We start from the raw sequence: 19974 nt of genomic DNA on the forward strand, positions 1-19974 counted from the left end.
TCCGGAAGGCCTCTAGAACTGGTTTTTCCGGGTATTTCGAGTGGAAATTGCGAATCAGTCTAGGGGCATGTATATCGGAGGTATCCAGCCAGGTGTCGTCTTGGGGCCCATAGTTCTTCCATCGTACTACATATTGGAGTCTTCTTCTATGGATACGAGAATCCAGAATCTCCTTTATCTCAAATTCTTCTCCGCCTTCAACTTGTACAGGAGGTGGAGGTGAGATGGTAGGCCTTATTCCTTGGTTAGGAACATGGGGCTTTAGTAGAGACACATGGAAGATGGGATGTATCTTGAGGTCTGTTGGTAATGTGAGTTGTACTGCAGCTTTTCCAATAAGCTTCTTTAGTGGAAATAAGGGTACCAGAGGTACCAGAACATTACAAGAGGACGGTGTCAGCAGAGCAGTGGATGGTGTCAGTAAGGCAGGGGACAGTGTCAACAGAGCAGTGGATGGTGTTAGTAGGACAGTGGATGATATCAGAAGGGCAGAGGATGGTGTCAGTAGAGCAGACGACAGAGTTAGTAGAGCAGACGACAGAGTTAGTAGAGCAGACGACAGAGTCAGTAGAGCAGTGGATGGTATCAGTAGAGCAGTGTACGGACGGTGTCAGTAGGGCAGAGGATGGTGTCAGTAGAGCAGTGGATGGTGTCAGTAGGGCAGTGGACGGTGTCAGTAGGGCAGTGGAAGGTGTCAGTAGGGCAGTGGACGGTGTCAGTAGGGCAGTGGACGGTGTCAGTAGGGCAGTGGACGGTGTCAGTAGGGCAGTGGAAGGTGTCAGTAGGGCAGTGGACTGTGTCAGTAGAGCAGTGGCCGGTGTCAGTAGGGCAGTGGATGGTGTCAGAAGAGCGGTGGACGGTGTCAGTAGGGCAGTGGATGGTGTCGGTAGGGCAGTGGATGGTGTCGGTAGGGCAGTGGAAGGTGCCAGTAGGGCAGTGGATGGGGTCAGTAGTCTTTTATTTTTGTTAATTTTTTTACCAATTTATTTTATTATTTTGTTTTACAATTTTATTTTTTATTACTTTATACAACTTTTTTTAGGAGCCCAGTTGGGAGGCTTTGGTGATATACCAGGGTTCTAAACAGACCTCTAATCTTTCACCTTGGAGCGAAAATAAGAAAGAAAGAAAGAAGATTGAGGACACAGCCAGGGCTGGTGCAAGGATTCTTGACACCCTAGGCAAAACCACATTTTGCCGCCCCCCCCCCATTGGCTCTGCCCCTGACCCCACCCCCTTTTCCCTGCCCATGTATACGGTGGCAGGGGTGAAGATTTTTTGTGGCTCCTCTCTACCTATTTCTTCCGCCGTGGTCCCCAGGCCTGCACCTGCTCTTCTGGCCCAGACTGAAGACAAATAATGGCAACACCGGCTCGCTTCCCCACACCAGCTGTGGTCTGTAGGTATACAGACAAGCTAGGGAGGTATACGGACAGGCTAGGGGAGTAAACGGACAGGCTAGGGTAGTATACAGACAGGCTAGGGAAGTATACAGACAGACTAGGGTAGTATACAGACAGGCTGGGGATGTGTACAGACAGGCTGGGGTTGTATGCGGACAGGCTGGGGTGGTATGCGGACTGGCTGGGGATGTATACGGACAGACTGGGGTGGTATACGGACAGGCTGGGGATGTACAAGGACAGGCTGGGGATGTACAAGGACAGGCTGGGGATGTATACGGACAGGCTGGGGATCTATACGGACAGGCTGGGGATCTATACGGACAGGCTGGGGTGGTATGTTGACAGGCTGGGGATGTGTACGGACAGGCTGGGGTGGAATACGGACAGGCTGGGGTGGTATGCGGACAGGCTGGGGTGGTATGCGGACAGGCTGGGGTGGTATGCGGACAGGCTAGGGTGGTATGCGGACAGGCTGGGGTGGTATGCGGACAGGCTGGGGTGGTATGCAGACAGGCTGGGGTGGTATATGGACAGGCTGGGGATGTATACGGACAGGCTGGGGATGTATACGGACAGGCTGAGGTGGTATGTTGACATGCTGGGGATGTGTACGGACAGGCTGGGGTGTGGGTGTGGCTTGAGTGTGGATGGGGACACAGGGGGCCCCATGATCTCCTATTGCCCGGGGGCCCCATGAGTTGTCAGTCCGCCCCTGTGTATGCTTGAATGTGTTCAAATAAAACTTTTTTCTGATTAAAAAAAAAAAAAACATTTTTTAAAAAGTGCATTTTTTCCAAAAAAAAGTTGCGTTCGAAACACTGCTCCGCAAATACCGCGTGTTATAAAAAAAAAAATGATAATGTTTGGAGGTTCTAAGATATTTTCTAGCAAAGAATACTGTTTTGTTACATTTAAACAAAAAGGGCCAGAAAAGGCCAAAAATGGCACAAATTCCTCCAGAGTTCATAAATTAATGTCATTCTATCCAGAAGTGTAACTAGGAGTGCCTAGGCACCCATGAGAACTACGGGCAAAATAATAATGCAGCATGCTATGCATGCCGTGCCAAACAGTGGGTGTGGCCAATTTGAACTAATAGTGTGAGGGGCTTAAAGAAGAAGTAAAACTTCCTCTGTAACTTGTACCTATGATAAGGCTTACCTATAAGTAGGGTAAATATCTCCTAAACATGCACCGTTTAGGAGATATTTACTTTGCATGCAGCCAGTGACATCACTGGCGCATGCGTTCTGTGTCCTTTCTTCAAAGCCCTGTGCCCATGTGATGCCTACTAGCTCATTATGCCTTTGTCTTTCAGGTTTTTTTTTTTGCCGACCGCCGCACGACTATTTACTGCGGCAGTCAGCCCCCTCCAGGCAAAGTGACGTAGTACTACGTTGCTCGCCTGAGAGCCTCTAGGGGGCGAGCGCACGCCGACAGAGGCGCGCTCCCGCCCCCGCTCGTTCCCTAATATGTCCGCGCGAGTGACCGGCGGACCCGATGTCCGCCGGTCACTCGCGATCTCCCGGTGCAGAGGGAGAAAGGCAGGCGGCTAATGTAAACATGTCATTCTCCCTGATCTAACTGCAGAGATCATACGATCCTGCTATGTAGGATCGTATGTCTCTGTGGTTACATCACTAGCCACACCCCTTTACAGTTAGAAGCACGCCCCTAGGGACACACTTAACCCCTGCATCACCAATAAAGTTAACCCCTTCCCTGCCAGTGTCATTTTTACAGTAACAGTGCATATTTATAGCACTGATTACTGTAGTAATGTCACTGGTAACCCCAAAAGTGTCAAAAATGTCAGTCAAGGGTCCGATCTGTCCACCGCAATGTCGCAGTCCCGCAAAAAAAAAAATCGCAGATCACCACCATTACTCGTTAAAAAAAAAAACAATAAAAATGACAAAAATCTTTCCCTTAGTTAGTAAACGCAATAACTTTTGCGCAAACCAATCAAAATACGCCTTTTGCGATTTTTTTTACCAAACATATGTAGCAGAAAACAAATTGGCCTAAAATGTTAAAATTTTGATTTTTACATTTTTTGGGGCAGAATTTCATATAAAAAATTTGAAAAATATTGTTATTTTTTCAAAATTGTCGCTATTTTTTTGTTTATAGAGCAAAAAGTAAAAATCGCAAAGGTGACCAAATACCACCTAAAGAAAGCTCTGTTTGTGGGGAAAAAGGACGTCAATTTCATTTAGGTACATCGATGCACGACCGCGCAATTGTCCGTTAAAGTCACGCAGTGCCGAATCGCAAAATAGGGTCTGGTCAGGAAGGGGGTAAAATCTTGCTCTGACATGCATTGTGATCTGGAAGGTCTTATATAGACAGGTGTGTGGCTTTCCTAATCAAGTCCAATCAGTATAATCAAACACAGCTGGACTCAAATGAAGATGTAGAACCATCTCAAGGATGATCAGAAGAAATGGAAAGCACCCGAGTTAAATATATGAGTGTCACAGCAAAGGGTCTGAATACTTAGGACCATGTGATATTTCAGTTTTTCTTTTTTAATAAATCTGCAACAATGTCAACAATTCTGTGTTTTTCTGTCAGTATGGGGTGCTATGTGTACATTCATGAGGAAGAAGAATGAACTTAAATGATTTTAGCAAATGGCTGCAATATAACAAAGAGTGAAAAATTTAAGGGGGTCTGAATACTTTTCGTACCCACTGTATATATATATATATATATATATATACACACACACACACAAATGTTTTGACTTTCATTTCAGTTTTGAATCCAAATGAGTTGTTTTACAATCTGATTGTTTACAATCACTTTAAAGAGGGGTATGGTCAAATAAAACCTGAGCCTGTATACATAACAAACTTACTGTATACCACAGTTCTCCTGTGCCACAAGCAAGACATAACCCTAACCTTAGTGCCTGGGACTTTACTACCTCTTTAACCCCTTCCTAGCTGACCTTCTCCCTACTTCACCTTTTTCTGGTTCCTCTATGGGTCATAACAGTCTATAGTGCACTGCTTCACCCACCACCTGAGCATCATCCTTCACATTGCATGACATGGACAGTTTATTGGCCTATTTGCTCTGCATTCTTATGTCTGCACTGTATAGTCGTCAATCATTATTTAACTGTTGTTAAAATTAGCAGTTTGCTCCCTTCATGCGCTGTATACACAGAGACATTTTAGCATATGCTGACCCGTCATGGCATACGCATGTGCAATGAACTCTTCGAAGCCGTGTGCAGCCAGAAGCACGCACACGCAACGAGTATTACGAAGCAGCCTCTCCCATTTTAGAAGTGGGCACGCATGCGTACTGAGTGCAACAAAGCTGTCTCCGTCCATTCCGATAAGGGCACGCATGCGTACTGAGTGCAACAAAGCTGTCTCCGTCCAGTCCGATAAGGGCACGCATGCCCTTTAGGCGCACAGTAGAAGAGGTTACAGGAAGCGGGTCACGAGCTTTTTTTTAATCAACATGTCGACTGCTATGAACTTCGGGACAAAAAATTTCAAACCTCGAGCTCCAGACAAGGGAGCTTTTCCTCTGGATCACTTTGGTGAGCTGTGGGCAGCAGGAGAAGGGATTGGGAGTAGCCGGGCGGTCACTTAGTTATCATTTATTTCTATTGGAAAATCTGACCCTTCTGTTTAGCTTTGATAAGGATAGTGAGAGGAAAAGTAATTGCAGGTCTGTGAAACAGCGCCCCTGGGTGGATGAATATGGTCAGTACAGAACATCTAGTGCAATGATTGCAAACCTTGGCACCCCAGATGTTTTGGAACTACATTTCCCATGATGCTCCTGTTTTCTGCAGTGTATTTGGGCATCATGGGAAATGTAGTTCCAAAACATCTAGGGTGCCAAGGTTCGCTATCACTGATTAGTGAATGGTTTGTTCTCCATGTACTTTATTACAATGGGTGCAGCAATGTTTGCTGGTTATATTTCTATTCATTTTATTAAAGGACTCCGCAATCACAGGACTTTCCGCCTGCAACAGGAATTTCCTCCCGGCATTTTAAGCCTGTGCTGTGGCCGCCTTTCAGCTATAGCGTGAGTGCCGAATGGTTGATGGCATCCCAGTCTTAGTCCATAGGGTTCAATATTGAGTTGGCCCAACCTGTGCAGCTATAACAGCTCTAACTCTCCATAAAAGACATGGATGAGCGAGTCTGGGGTGGAGGAATTTGACAGTCCCGACCTCAACCCTTTGGGATAAATTAGAGAGGAGACTGCGAGCCAGGCCTTCTCGTCCACATCAGTGCCTGACCTCACAAATGCGCTTCTGGAAGAATGGTCAAACATTCCCATAGACACACTCCTAAACCTTGTGGACAGCCTTCCCAGAAGAGTTGAAGCTGTTATAGCTGCAAAGGGTGGGCCAACTCAATATTGAATAAATCCTTACACAGACAGCCGCTCAGGTGAGACAACGTTCCAGGTGCGAGTCGGATCCGTAGTCCAAATAACAATCCAAAGCAAGAAGAGGTGACCGCACTCAGGATTGGGTGAAACCATAGAAGTGTTTTATTCTTCACCACAGGTAACAAACTTTACAGTACATCACAGGGACAGGTATACAGGTTGACGCCTTTCACCATACTTTTGATCGCTTACTCATAACCATACAACTCCATATTGAACTCTACGGACTAAGACTGGGATGCCATTAAAGTTCATATATGTGTGTGAAGGCAGGTGTCCCAATACTTTTGGCAATATAGTGTATACGTGTGGTTGGCCTAAAGCATCATTAAAGTGGTTGTAAATCCCCCTGAAATGTTTGTATAAGTAAGTATATAAGGCTTACCTATAGGTACTGTAAATGTCTTTTAACCAGTCCTGGACCGGAAGGTTTTGCCCCCTTTAAAGCGGAGTTCCGGGCACAGAAGTCATTTTTCACTGAACATACCCCCGGGACAGTCAGGGCTAGCACATTCCACAATGGATAGCCTCTGATCTGTCCCGGGTCGCACTTACCTGCAAGAAGAAATACTCACTTATAAAATTTCTTCCACAGCGTTGCCATCTCTCTTGTGGGCAGCTGAAGCCGGCGCGGTCCTCTTCTGTGTCTTCTTCGGTGTCTTCTTGTCCCAGAATGCGCCTGTACCGGCCCCTCTCGTCACTTCCGGTGCGGCGCCGCATTCCTCCACAGCTTCTGGGCATGCCCAGAAGCTGTTTAGCAGGGAATGCGGCGTCACCCGGAAGTGACGAGCGGGGCCGGTGCCGTCGCATTGATTCCTGGAAGCGATGACGTTCAGCTCCCAGGAATCAGTGCAAGCCAGGAAGTGACGGGTGAGCCGCGGCGCTGAGGGAGGAAGTGAAGACTAGGTGAGTATCTTCGATCTTCAATTACAAGGTGAGTGAATAAAAAAAAAAAAAAAATCTTAACTATCCAATTCTGTTTCAGGTTAAGGGGAAGAAGCGGACGGGCACAAAAAAAAAATATCGATATGATTTTTGCAATTCAGCACTGCGTTATTTTAACGGAAAATTGCGCAGTCGTGCGACGCTGTACCCAAATAAAATTGATGTCCTTTTTTTCCCCCCACAAATAGAGCTTTCTTTTGGTGGTATTTGATCACGTCCTGTGATTTATTATTATTTTTTTTTTTTTTGTTTCCACTATAAACAAAAAAAAGAGCAACATTTCTGGGGGGGGGGGGGGGGAACAATATTTTTCACATTCTGCTATGTAAATATGAAAAAAATCTAAATTTTTCATCCTTTTAGACCAATTTGTATTCTGCTACATATTTTTAGTAAAAAAAAACCGCAATAAGCGTATTTTGATTGTTTTGTGCAAAAGTTATCGCGTCTACTAACTACGGGAAAGATTTGTTTTATTTATTTATTTTTTACTAGTAATGGTGGCGATCAGCAATTTTTTTTTTTGTGGGACTGTGACATTGCAGGGGACAGATCAGACACCTAACTCACATTTTTGACACTTTTGGGGGGGACCAGTGACATTTCCACAGCAATCGGTGCTAAAAATATGCACTGTTACTGTAATAATGACATTGGCAGGGAAGGGGTTAATCTAGGGGTGATCAAAGGGTTTCGCGCAGGAGAGGCTGCCTGCTGCAGTAAATCTGCGGCAGGCAGTCTTAATGTGGCTAAACTTGCACTGTTTAGAAGATATTTACATAGCTGATGTCATCGGTGCATGCTCTCTGAAGGAATGGCCGCTCAAGCAGTTCCTTCAGAGCCCTGTGCCTTGACCGGCGGCTCCCTCGAGCATGCGCGGCAGTGATGTCCTGCAGCTCTGGTTAGTAGCACAGCCAGAGTCTGCAGACCTGAAAGGAAGACAGGCGAAGATGGATGCAGCCTCCAGCGGGGTTGATAGGGTTTTAGCTTGGAGGTAAGTGTCCTATAATGTGCTAGTATGCAATACATACTAGCACATTATGCCTTTATTTTCCAGGTAAGAAAAAAACAAATTAACAGACTTTACTTCCTCTTTAAACCCAATCGTAAAAAAACATTTATTATATTGCAGCCTACTATTTCTTAGGTATGATGGCTGCATTCATTTTTCTTTTTAGGCTTTCTTTCCTTTATTTTCACTTGGCGATCCAGCCGGTAAGTCTTGTTTTTGTCTTTTTTATCAAGTTGTTATGGGTAATGTTCCCCTTTAAGTGAATTGGTAACCGGTCACAGGTCACAATGAACTAAGAGGTGTTACCACCCCTCAAGCTGCAAATTTAAATAAGCTTTTACTATCCTGAGCCTCCTATAAGGCTGCTTTCATACTGATATGCCACACCACGGTCGCAGCACAGCCTAACAACCTTTTTTTTTTTTTTTCTTTTTTTTTTATAAATGTGACTATACCATTGCAAAAGTGCAGTGTATGTGATGTTTATTACACTGACCTTATTATCTTCCAGCTTCTGCTGCCATCACCCTCCAGGCTGCTAGAAAGTTCCCAGGCAAAGTGCACTTAGTATGACTCTACCTGGGACAGGAGCCGGCGCTAAAGAGTAAGCATCGGCTTATGCAGCCCCTGCTCTCTCCACGGCCGCCTGCTTCCTCCTCTGCCAGCACCAGCTCCGCACACTCTGTTTCTCTGGGATGGTGGGTTGGCAACCTTTTGCTTGCAATCTGGGCTGGCCAACCCACCATCCCATGGCCACCTGCCTCCTCCCCTGCCAGCACCCTCTCCACACACTCTGATGATCTGGGATGGTGGGTCGGCAACCCACCATCCAAGAGCTTGGGCATGTGCTTCCCTGGTATGAGGTCACAAGCCTGTCCTGAGCCTCCCAAAAAGTTTCTTTCAAACTGATGTGTTACGCCTCGGCCCCTGCTCCCTCCACAACCGCCTGCTTCCTCCACTGCCAGCGCTGGCTCCACACACTCTGATGCTCTTGAATGGTGGGTCAGCAACCTGTTGCTTGCGATCTGGGCTTGCCAACCCGCCATCCCAGAGCATGGGCATGTGCTTCCCTGGTTTTGAGGTCATGGGCCACATCAGAGTTCTCCACGGGCCACAGGTTTAGCACCCCCATTTCTAGAACTAGACTTAACCAGGGAGGACAATAACGGCTGACAAAAAAATCTGAGATGTGTGCAATAGTCCACTGGTGCAAAATATCAATTATTAGTGGTCATGTTGAGCCCACATGAGTGCCCCTATAGCAAGTGGCTTGCTTTTAGGGCACTCCACCAGGGGGAGGACCCAGAAGCACCAGTGGGTGGCCCCAAGAAGAGGGGTTTTGGGGGCTGCCCTGTGCAAAACCATTGCACAGAGTAGGTAAGTATACAGCGCTTGTTTTAATTTAAAAAATAAAAAGGGAGTGAACGTTTACAGACACTTTATTGAGAAGTGTTCCTTGTACTGGCTGTCCTAGTTGGAATCTTCTGTCGTCTGCCAATTCTCATTCCCCTGCAGCAGTAATCTTATGGTGCTGTGGGAGGTACATACAGGCGCTGGAGCTGTTATAAGCACTGGTCAAGATTGCTGACACTGCCTTCTGTTTCCAGCCCCCTCCTCCATTCATCAAAGCTGTACTATTGTTTCCATCAAGTGCTCTATGAATGGAGGACAGGTGAATGAATGAAAATTCTGCTGCCTCCATTCATAGAGTGCTTTTCATCGATGGAAGTTATGCTACTTGGAAAAAAAATGTGTAAATCAAATAAATTCCAGGCATGAAGAGCTACTGTGTGACTCTAGCCTTGCCTCTGCATTTACAGACTGGGTGCAGATTTCAGTGGAGATCAGCTGCCAGGGAATGATTTTGTTTTATCCACTCTTTGTGTACTTGCATGTAATTCATTTATTTTGATCACATCCACTTTTTTCCTACAGGTGAATGTAAACCTTTCAAAAACAAGTTCATGAAATGTTTACGGGAAAACTCATTTCAGAGTAATCTGTGCAGAGAAGAATCAAAGGAATATTTGGAATGCAGAATGGAAAGGTTTGTGCACACCAAGTTCAAATGAGAACCCTCATATATGTAAAGTGCATCTAAACCCAAAAACAAAAAATAATAGTATTGCAGCTTACCACTAATGGTGGCTGCATTAGTTTTCTTTAGCACTTGTTTCCTTTATTTTTACTTGGTAATCCTGTCATTAGCACACTTCTGGTCCTAGGGTGACAACCGTACTGAGCAGCCTTGGCACCCCAGGACATGGAATGTGTTAGGACTACATAACCTGTGTTACAACTACATAACACCTCCCTCTCTTCTCCATAATGGGGGTAGGTTATTTGTAGTTCAGAGATTGAAGGGAACAATTCTAACTAATAACTACCTGTACTTTCTGCCTCTGGTTGAACTGCCTTTTTTTTTTACATATGTTGGACAAGTATAAAAAAAAAAAAAAATGCTTTAAGTGTTATAATGTTTTTGTAAGACCAAATGGTAGCAAACAAGAGAAATTTATTGTTAGTGCTTACATATACTTTAACCCTTTAAAACTTACGAGACGGCCTGCAATCTTTACCATGGCTAGCGACGTTATGATCTGACCACAAAATCAAATATGCAAACCACCAAGGAAATGTATCACGAGACCAGATGTCATGGAATTTTTGAGCAGGGGTTCTGCATCCAAATATTTTTTTTTTCCTCTACTATCTGAGCTTAAAGTGATTTGTAAAGCTTTATTTTTTGCGCTATAAACAAAAAAAAGAGCGACAATTCTGAAAAAAAAAAAAAGACAACAATATTTCTATCATTCATCGAAAGACACAGCTCCTTACCTTCATGACTCGTAGGGTTATGCTCCTTCTTCTAGGAATAGGCACTAGGCAGGAAAATAAACGTAACCACGCCTATGTGGGCTGTCCCTGCAGGCATAACCCCTCAGACTCTCATCAGTTTGTTCTGCCTAGTGTTAGGAATAGGACCTACCTCGCCACGACATTGCCCCGACGGATGAGGATGAGCCTGCAAATGGACAATGTCGCTGGGACGCATCGCCCTGGACACTCTGAGTCGCAGCTTCCCCTTGGCTGACAACACCCCTTTTCCAGATGGGAGGTGATCTGTTTTGGAATGGTGCCCACCTGGTACCGTGGTATGGTGAGTAAAATTGTCCCCCCAAACACCCTTGGCGTGAGCCCCTCCCTGGAATGGCTGAACCTTAGTGGCTCCCTTGGTTCCCTGGCACCCCGGAGGACTAATCTGGTGTACCCCTTGGCATTCCCCTACCCCTAGCGGGTTTCACCTTGGGGTGGCGGGGGGTGATAATATTGCAGCCGTTAAGGAGCTTATTTAAGTGGGGTGGATTATCCTGGCTGGGTTACTGACTAGGGACCTTTAGATGCCTATCGTTCTGGGACCCCTTTGGTAGGTCCTGGAGACTGCATGGCGTGCCGTGGGGGCCGCCATTTTGTTGTGGTTCATGATCTCTGTGTTCCCATTAATTTGCATGGGCAGCCATTTTCTATACTTCCCCATTTGAGAATGTATGAATGGCCATTTTCTTGAGGTCCATGGGATGGACAGGCATGCGACATGGCTTGTAATGATAGAGGCAGGGCTTCTTCCTCTTCCTGTGCAGACAGTGTTAGTTTCATTTTTACACTAATCAGGCTGGATGCTTCTCTGTGGTCTGTTAACATTCCAGAGTTTCCCTGTGGGTTTGTTCCTCTTCTGATCTGCTATTATTACATAATTATCAGGGATTGTGAATCCGCAGTAATAGCAGTGGGACCGCGGTTTTCACGGTCTTATAGGGACATTACACAAAAAAAAAGGTTATTTAGAGACCACTGAGTCCTTTAGAAAATCAGACGCCCTTTGTGTCCTTACTGGTGGACCTCGTAAGAGATTGGCTGTGTCTGCTGCGACCATTTCCGGATGGATTTGGCAGACGGTGGTACAGGCCTATTCACTGAGGGGTCAGGTTCCTCCTTTCCCAGTGAAGACTCATTCTACCAGAGCGTTGAGTGCCGCCTGGGCTTTTCGACATCAGGTGTCGGTGCTACAAGTTTGCAAGGCGGTAAATTTGTTGTCTGTGCATAAGTTCACAAAATTCTACAAGGTAGATGTGTTGGTATCCGCGGATGCTTCTTTTGGCCGCAAGGTTTTGCAGGCTGCAGTTTAAAAGGGAACTTTGTTTAGTTTCTCTTTTGAGGGCTCAGTTTTTTCCGGGGGAGCTCCAGTCATTCCTGGTTGAGCTCCATGTTGCCTGGTTAGCTAAGTTTAGCCATTGGGGACTTGCGTTTTGTTTCCCACCCCCTATGATTATACTGCTTTGGGACATCCCTATGAGTCATGAAGATAAGGAGCTGCGTCTGTCGATGAATGATAGAGAAAACTGCATTTTTGTAAGAACTTACCATAAAATCCTTTTCTGTGATGTTCATCGACAGACGCAGCACCTGCCCCTCTACTTCTGAGGTATGGGGTTTTTTGTATTCTAAACACTGCAACTAAACGGTTTCATGATAGCAGAGTCTGAGGGGTTATGCCTGCAGGGACAGCCCCCATAGGCGTGGTTAAGTTATTTTTTTTTTCCCTGCATAGTGCCTATTCCTAGAAGGAGGAGCATAACCCTATCAGTCATGAAGATAAGGAGCTGCGTCTGTTGATGAACATCAGAGAAAAGGATTTTGCGGTAAGTTCTTACAAAAATCAATTTTTTTCACATTCTGCTAAATAACATTTCCATAAACAAAAATCTAAATTTTTCATTGTTTTAGGCCAATTTGTATTCTGCTATATATTTTTGGTAAAAAAAAATCACAATAAGCGTATTTTGATTGGTTTGCGCAAAAGGTTTTGCATCTACAAACTAGGGGAAAGATTTATTTGTCATTTTTATTTTTTTTTACTAATAATGGCAGTGATCTGCGGGACTGCGACATTGCTGCGGACAGATCCGACCTCTAACTGACATTTTTAACACTTTTGGGGGGGACCAGTGACATTACTACAGTAATCAGTGCTAAAAATATGCATTGTTACTGTGATATTGAAACTGGCAGGGAAGACGTTAACCTAGGGGTGATCGAAGGGTTAAGTGTGAGCCTAGGGGAGTGTTTTCTAACTGTGGGGGAAGGGCATTTTGAAATGATCATAGAGACCTGTGATCCTATATAGAAGGCTCACAGGCGCCCTGTGATCATTTCAGAGAGTCTGTCCTTCTCTCTCAACGGGGAGCGATGTGGGTGTCCGGCGTCGATCGTGGCCGCCGGCCCCGTGCATCGGCATCCCCTCTGCCTAGTGGGGGCAGAGACGCACTGCCGGCAGCGCGCGCTCACTCCCAGCCCCGCTCTTGCGAGCCGACGTATACATACGTCAATTCCCGCAGCCGAGTCAGCGTGCCGCAGTATATATGCGGCGGGCGGTCGGCAAACAGTTAACTGCTCATTTTGTGTAGGGGAGCATAAAAGCACTTCTACTTACCTTTTACTAATTCTCCCCCCCCCCCCCCACCATATGGTGCTCCCCCACGCTCTGTGGGTGGACTGTCCCTCGGCATCATCACATCTATTGCGCTATGGACCTAGCATAGTTCTTGATTAAATCTGCACCTTAGTACGCTTTAGCATGTGGTAAAAGCCGCTGCTGGGACCAGTCTAGCAGTACAGATTGGATAAGTAAATATTCTGTTCTATGTCACTTAGACCTAAACAAGCAATTAACTCTTTCAGTGCAGGCCCGGCCCCACTGCAAGAGATCACTTTTAAATTTCCCTGGGTTGGGCTTTAACAATAGGTTCCCTTTCATATAGTAAACCTACAAGAATTTCTTGTGAAACTGCCTGACCAAGATATTATTTGCATTCCTTGGGAAAAATTATATTCTTGAGCTGCTGTATTCTAATACATGCAAAAAATAAGGGGAAGTGCACTTGCTCTCACTACTTTGTCCTAATGCCTATTCACACCTCTGCATTTTTATCTTGATGCGTTTTTATAATTTAAACCAATAGAAACACATCAAAACAGATGTCAACATGTATGGATGCATCTGGCAATGCTAGAGTTAAAGGATAAGTCCAGGCTAAACCTCACTAACGCTAAACCTGCCACATTCTAAACCTAATTTATCTAACTTTGTAAAGCAAAAATCGTTGTACTTACCTTTTTTCTGCACCCGATCCAGTCCGGTCTCCAGGGACGGAAGCAGTGTGCAGGAGAGGACCGACAAATGAATGGGAAGTCACATGCGCGGGGATGTCATGGAACGAGCGGGGGTGGGAGTGCGCCTCCGGCGGCGCGCGCTCGCCCCCTAGAGGCTCGTGGGCGAGTGACGTACCCCACAGTATATAGTCGTGCGGCGGTCGGCAAGTGGTTAAAGGGAATCTCTGCACTAGTGACACTGATTAAAAAAAAAAAACATTTTTTACTGCTGTGAGAAATACTTAAGCCCCGTACACACGTACCGATCGTCGGCCGAACGATCGGCCGTCTTTTGTCCAGGGCTGTCGTGTCTGTTGAAAACTGCAAAAGACTGCACACGAATTTTGTCGGCCAACAACAGCCGACTGCAGAAGTGATGTCATGTGATGGTTAACTTTCCTTGTCTTTTTTCTTCTCTGAGCATGCCCATGCTCTGAGCTGTCTGTCGGCCGAAATCTGTACTGACTGGTGAACAATCGGCCGTTCTGGTGTTGGCCAACAAAAATTTTAATGCCTGCACGACAGATTCTGTTCGGCCGAAAATGCGCTGTCGGAAGCATCATACTAACAAGCCTACAATCGGCCGATCGGTCGTCGGCCGAATATTTACGGCCGACAATCGGTACGTGTGTACGGGGCTTTAGAACTTCGGTTAGATTTGTTTTGTTCCTATTGGCGATATTCCCCTGATTTCCTGTGTTGTCACCAGGACAGGAAATGTGAACTAGTATCCCTAGTGTGGACACCGCAATAAAAACTTGAACAAGGTTCTATCCATTCTTTTCCATCCGAAACGAAAAAAAAGGTCCTCGCTACAGTTCCACTGTAAGTCGCTAGGATTCAACTTGCTGTCTTTAGGAGGACTGGATTCTGAATGTTCTTTTTCCCAGTATGAGTTTGAAGACATCTCCTTTTTCTTTGCAGCTTGTGTTATACATTTGATAGTATTATGCATGCTAAAACTCTGCTGCCAAAATACAGTATGTTCTTACCTATCGTTAGAGAACTAAAGAGGCTCAACGTCATTCAGAATCTTTTGAAAGCCCAACTGTGCTCTCCCCTTTCATTATCTCCCCCATCATGCCACTTCTGTGATGGAGCCATTCGTCCTAACCCTGCATAAGCTCTGTGTTGTATGGTGAAGTAAAAATTAATACAGCGCTAGCATTTCATAAAAATGTGTATCCCAATATTAATGGTGTGTATATATATATATATATATATATATATATATATATATATATATATATATATATATATATATATATATATATATATATATATATATATATATAATATATATATATATAATATATATATAATGTATGTAGAAACAACCATGTGTTACAATCAATAATAAAATTCTTGATCGTGATATATCCAATAAAGTGCAAAGTGATTAATATAAATAATTAAATTACCTTTGAAAATGCCCAATAGGCGGGTGAAACGCGTCGACACAACTTCCGGTACGGCTGGAACGCATCGTCATTTCCGGTTTGCTTCCTGGATCTCAGTGGAACGCACGCCAGCAGCAGCGTCCACCACGATTGTCAGATCTGTTTAACTGTTTAACATGCGGTTTCTTTTCATTTGAGTCTGTAAGTATGTTTTATTGCTTTGGGGGAATAAACTAGTCCAAACCTACTACACTATCGGTCCCCTTTTTTTCTTACATCTGGGAAAAGCTGAGCCTACAGTCGGAGCGATCCCATATAAGGCATCTTTAATCCTGGAATATCTACACCAAGAGCTGGGTTGCCAAAGCCATCTTTGATCTAATCAAGCGTATTGATTGTAACACATGGTTGTTTCTAATCAATAATAAAATTCTTGATCGTGATATATCCAATAAAGTGCAAAGTGATATAATTAATTATAAAAGTAGGAAACCAATATGTATTGCAACAAATTGATAAAACGGTCCTTAGATATTATGTGTCCAAATAAAAGTGCTCAGGTGCAGTAAACCGATCAAACGGTGCTCAAGTGAGTGGCCAGACCCTCTAGGTTCCCTACTCACCACAGATCTGAATTTCAAACGCTTGATTAGATCAAAGATGGCTTTGGCAACCCAGCTCTTGGTGTAGATATTCCAGGATTAAAGATGCCTTATATGGGATCGCTCCGACTGTAGGCTCAGCTTTTCCCAGATGTAAGAAAAAAAGGGGACCGATAGTGTAGTAGGTTTGGACTAGTTTATTCCCCCAAAGCAATAAAACATACTTACAGACTCAAATGAAAAGAAACCGCATGTTAAACAGTTAAACAGATCTGACAATCGTGGTGGACGCTGCTGCTGGCGTGCGTTCCACTGAGATCCAGGAAGCAAACCGGAAATGACGATGCGTTCCAGCCGTACCGGAAGTTGCGTCGACGCGTTTCACCCGCCTATTGGGCGTTTTCAAAGGTAATTTAATTATTTATATTTATCACTTTGCACTTTATTGGATATATCACGATCAAGAATTTTATTATTGATTGTAACACATGGTTGTTTCTACATATTTTTATATATTTATATACACCATTAATATTGGGATACACATTTTTATGAAATGCTAGCGCTGTATTTTTTACTTCACATATTTCTTCTAAGATTTACTTAGATGCACAGCAGCTGCACCAATTTAATAATTTAATATTTTAACACAGCCATTTAGCACTAGCAGCGCGGGTTTTAATTTTATTTATCTCACTGTGTTGTATGGTGTCTAGGAGGGCATATGTTGGGAAACACAGGGTATTACCGTATATACTTGAGTATAATCCGACCCGAATATAAGCCGAGGCCCCTAATTTTACCACAAAAAAAATGGGGAAAATGATTGACTCGAGTATAAGCCTAGGGTGGGAAATGCAGCAGCTACTGGTAAATTTTAAAAATAAAAATAGATACCAATAAAATTACAGTACATTACAGCACATTAGGCCTCCCCCCCCCCCCTCAACCCAGGTCAACCATAAATAATAAATAAATAAAATATATACCGTAAAATAAACTAATAAATATATTGTATAGGAACCTTGGGGTGCTGGATGCTGCTGATCTGCAGATGGTGGCAGGTGTGGGTAACGGTTCCCTCAGTGCCTCCTGCTCCCAGGCAGCTCACCTCTTCACTGCTTCTTCAGCAGCGGCTGCCAGCACTGGCTCCTTCCATGGTGTGACGTGCGGGCGCAGCTCGTCCACTGACTGTCCGCTGACTGTCTCCTCCGCTCCTCTGCTACAGAGGAGTCAGCGGCGGGTCATGTTATTCCAGCATATTACCATATTAACGGTGGCGGATGCGGGGCGGGAGGGTTGGGGGTGAGATACAGTTATTCCCGGTCATTCCTGAACGTTCCTGCCATTTCTCCATTTTCATTTTTTTTCTCACTCGAGTATAAGCCGAGGGGGTGCTTTTTCAGCACAAAAAAATGTGCTGAAAAAGTCGGCTTATACTCGAGTATATACGGTATGTTAGGGTTGTAACAGAGCCATGGGGGAGCACATCAAAGGTGTGTATAAATGGGTTGGGAGGTTGGCTGAATGTCCAAAGTGACAGAATCTCTTCAACTCTTCCATATGACATGAATATGAACATAAATATTACGTGTTTTCACACTATGCTTTTATTTTTTTTGCAGACAACTAATGGCCAAGGAACCAATGGAAAAGCTGGGATTCAAGGACCTAGTCAATGAAGAAACAACAAAAGAGCAAAACAAGTTATAATATCAATGCACCTTACATAAGAACTTGAAGGGGTATAATTCCTTTTCTTAAAGACACTGGAAGTTTTCTCTGTACAGGACAAATTTACCGCGGGTGGAATTTGCTTCAGACAGGTTCCCTTTCCCTTTACAGGCGGTCCCCGGGTTCCAAACATCCGACAGAGATGGACAACAGGAAGTGAGAGGGAATCTACCCCTAGGAAGGGAAATTCACTCCTGTAAGAGTTCTCTTGGGAAAAAGGTGTCTCCACTGAAGCTTTATCACTAATCCTTGTTTTCACACCAACCCAAAATTTTCAAAAGACAGAAAGTGAGGTGAAATCTTCTAAACGGGGGTACAGACAGCAAAACAAATGGTACAGGGGTGTTAACCCTTCCTATACTATCCAAAAAAACTTAAATTATTATTTTGTCTAGAACTAAACATAAAAAATATACCTGTTCCATCTTACAAACAAATTTGACTTAAGAACAACCCTACAGTCCCTATCTTGTTTGTAACCCGGGGACCGCCTGTATGTGTTCCGTGTGAAGTCTTGGAGCTACAGTATGTCTCCCCTACTGCAAATCTACTGAGTCTCATTTATTAGCATGTGTCAACTAAGAACTTCTTTTGTTCCTCCAGAGGAACCAATCAGCCTTTCCCTATTTTTTTTTATCTTTATCAAATTAATTTTGCAGTGCAGGTTTGAACCGTTACTACGAGGCAACACAGAATGATCTTTAAACATTATTATTTATTTTATTTTTTAAATGAGGTCTAAAAATGTGATCTAAACTTCACAAATCATAATTTGTATCTATTAAATCACAGAATAATTTGTTTCTTACATGTAATGTTAGCAACTTTGTTGTGCTTATGGACCAAGGAGAAATAAATCTAATCTACAGCTGTAAGGGTATACATAATTGACTTTAAGGGTTGACCTATAAAAAAAAAAAAAAAAAAAATGGACCTGTGGGCAATCAGATGGCATCTTTGCAAGTATTCTAAGAATTTTTGATTTATGTTTCTCGAGCAAAATTCCAGTTTGTTCCAGTTTTCATAGTTCACAATTATTGTAGTTCATTTATTTTTCGATAATATCATGCTTGGATATTATAGATTTGTCACTTATTTTATATATAGACTTTTTTTTTTTTTTTTGTTTAGGAGATTGTTGATTTGATCACTTCATAAATGTTGACTGTTGATTTACAGTTTGGTCCATATATATTTGGACACAGGCACAGTTTTCATACTTTTGGCTCTGTATGCCACCAGAATAAAATTAAAACAAAACAATCCAAATTAGTTTGCAGTGCAGACTTTCAGCTTTAATTCAAGGGATTGAACAGAAATATCAAGTAAAATTTTAGGAACTGCAACCATTTTTATACACAGTTCCCCAATTTTCAGGGGCTCAAATGTAATTGGACAAATGAATAAAATCAAATGTTCTTTTTTATTATTTTAATTCTTTATTGGCAATGACTGCCTGAAGTCTGGAACCCATGGACATTACCAAAGACTGGGTTTCTGCCTTTCTGATGCTTTGCCAGGCTCTTACTGCAGCTGTCTTCAGTTCTTTGTAGGTCTTTCTGCCTTTAGTTTTGCCTTCAGCAAATAAAATGCATTCTCAATTGGGTTGAGATGCAATGATTGACTCAGCTATTGCAGAATATTCCACTTCTTTTCCTTCAAAAGCTCCTGGGTTGCTTTTGCAGTGTGTTTTGGATCATTGTCCATCTGTACTGTGAAGCGCTGTCCAATCAAGTTTGCTGCATTTGGCTGAATCTGGGCTTACAGTATATCCCTAAACACTGCTGAATTCATCCGGGTACTTCTTTATTCTGTCACATCATCAATTAACACCAATGACCCAGTGCCACTGGAAGCCTCGCATGCTCATGCCATCACACTGCCTCCACCATGTTTTACAGATGACGACGTGTGCTTTGGATCATGAGCTGTTCCAAGCCTTCTCCACACTTTTTTTCTTCCCGTCAATCTTGTACAGATTAATCCTAGTTTCATTCATCCAAAGAATGCTTTTCCAGAACTGGTCTGGCTTTTTAAAATGTTTTTTGGCAAAGTCTAATCTGACTTTTCTATTCGTCAGGTTTATGAATGGTATGCACCTTGTGGTGAACCCTCTATATTTGCTCTCGTGAATTCTTCTCTTGATTGTAGACTTTGACAATGATACGCCCACCTCCTGGAGAGTGTCCTTCACTTGTCTGGATGTTGTGAATGGGTTTTTCTCTACCATAGAG

General features: G+C 43.8%; 1 protein-coding gene across 1 annotated transcript; it reads left to right on the forward strand.

Annotated features, from left to right (window-relative positions):
* The first annotated feature begins 4825 nt into the window (after positions 1-4825).
* On the forward strand, positions 4826-17842 carry COX19 (cytochrome c oxidase assembly factor COX19). The gene is made up of 3 exons (XM_082262222.1): positions 4826-4968; positions 9730-9841; positions 17632-17842. Exons 1-3 carry the CDS (start codon positions 4887-4889, stop codon positions 17717-17719), a joined length of 282 nt encoding a protein of 93 aa, XP_082118348.1. The 5' UTR covers positions 4826-4886; the 3' UTR covers positions 17720-17842.
* The last annotated feature ends 2132 nt before the right edge of the window (positions 17843-19974 follow it).

This window comes from Pelophylax lessonae (genome assembly GCF_965119305.1).
Source record: "Pelophylax lessonae genome assembly, chromosome: 6".
Classification (NCBI taxonomy): Eukaryota; Metazoa; Chordata; class Amphibia; order Anura; family Ranidae; genus Pelophylax; species Pelophylax lessonae.

Coding starts and splice junctions, on each gene's coding strand:
- COX19 (XM_082262222.1), top strand. CDS start 4,887: ATGTCGACTGCTATGAACTTCGGGACAAAAAATTTCAAACCTCGAGCT. Junction 4,969..9,729: donor TTTTCCTCTGGATCACTTTG/GTGAGCTGTGGG, acceptor TTTTTCCTACAG/GTGAATGTAAACCTTTCAAA. Junction 9,842..17,631: donor TTGGAATGCAGAATGGAAAG/GTTTGTGCACAC, acceptor TTTTTTTTGCAG/ACAACTAATGGCCAAGGAAC.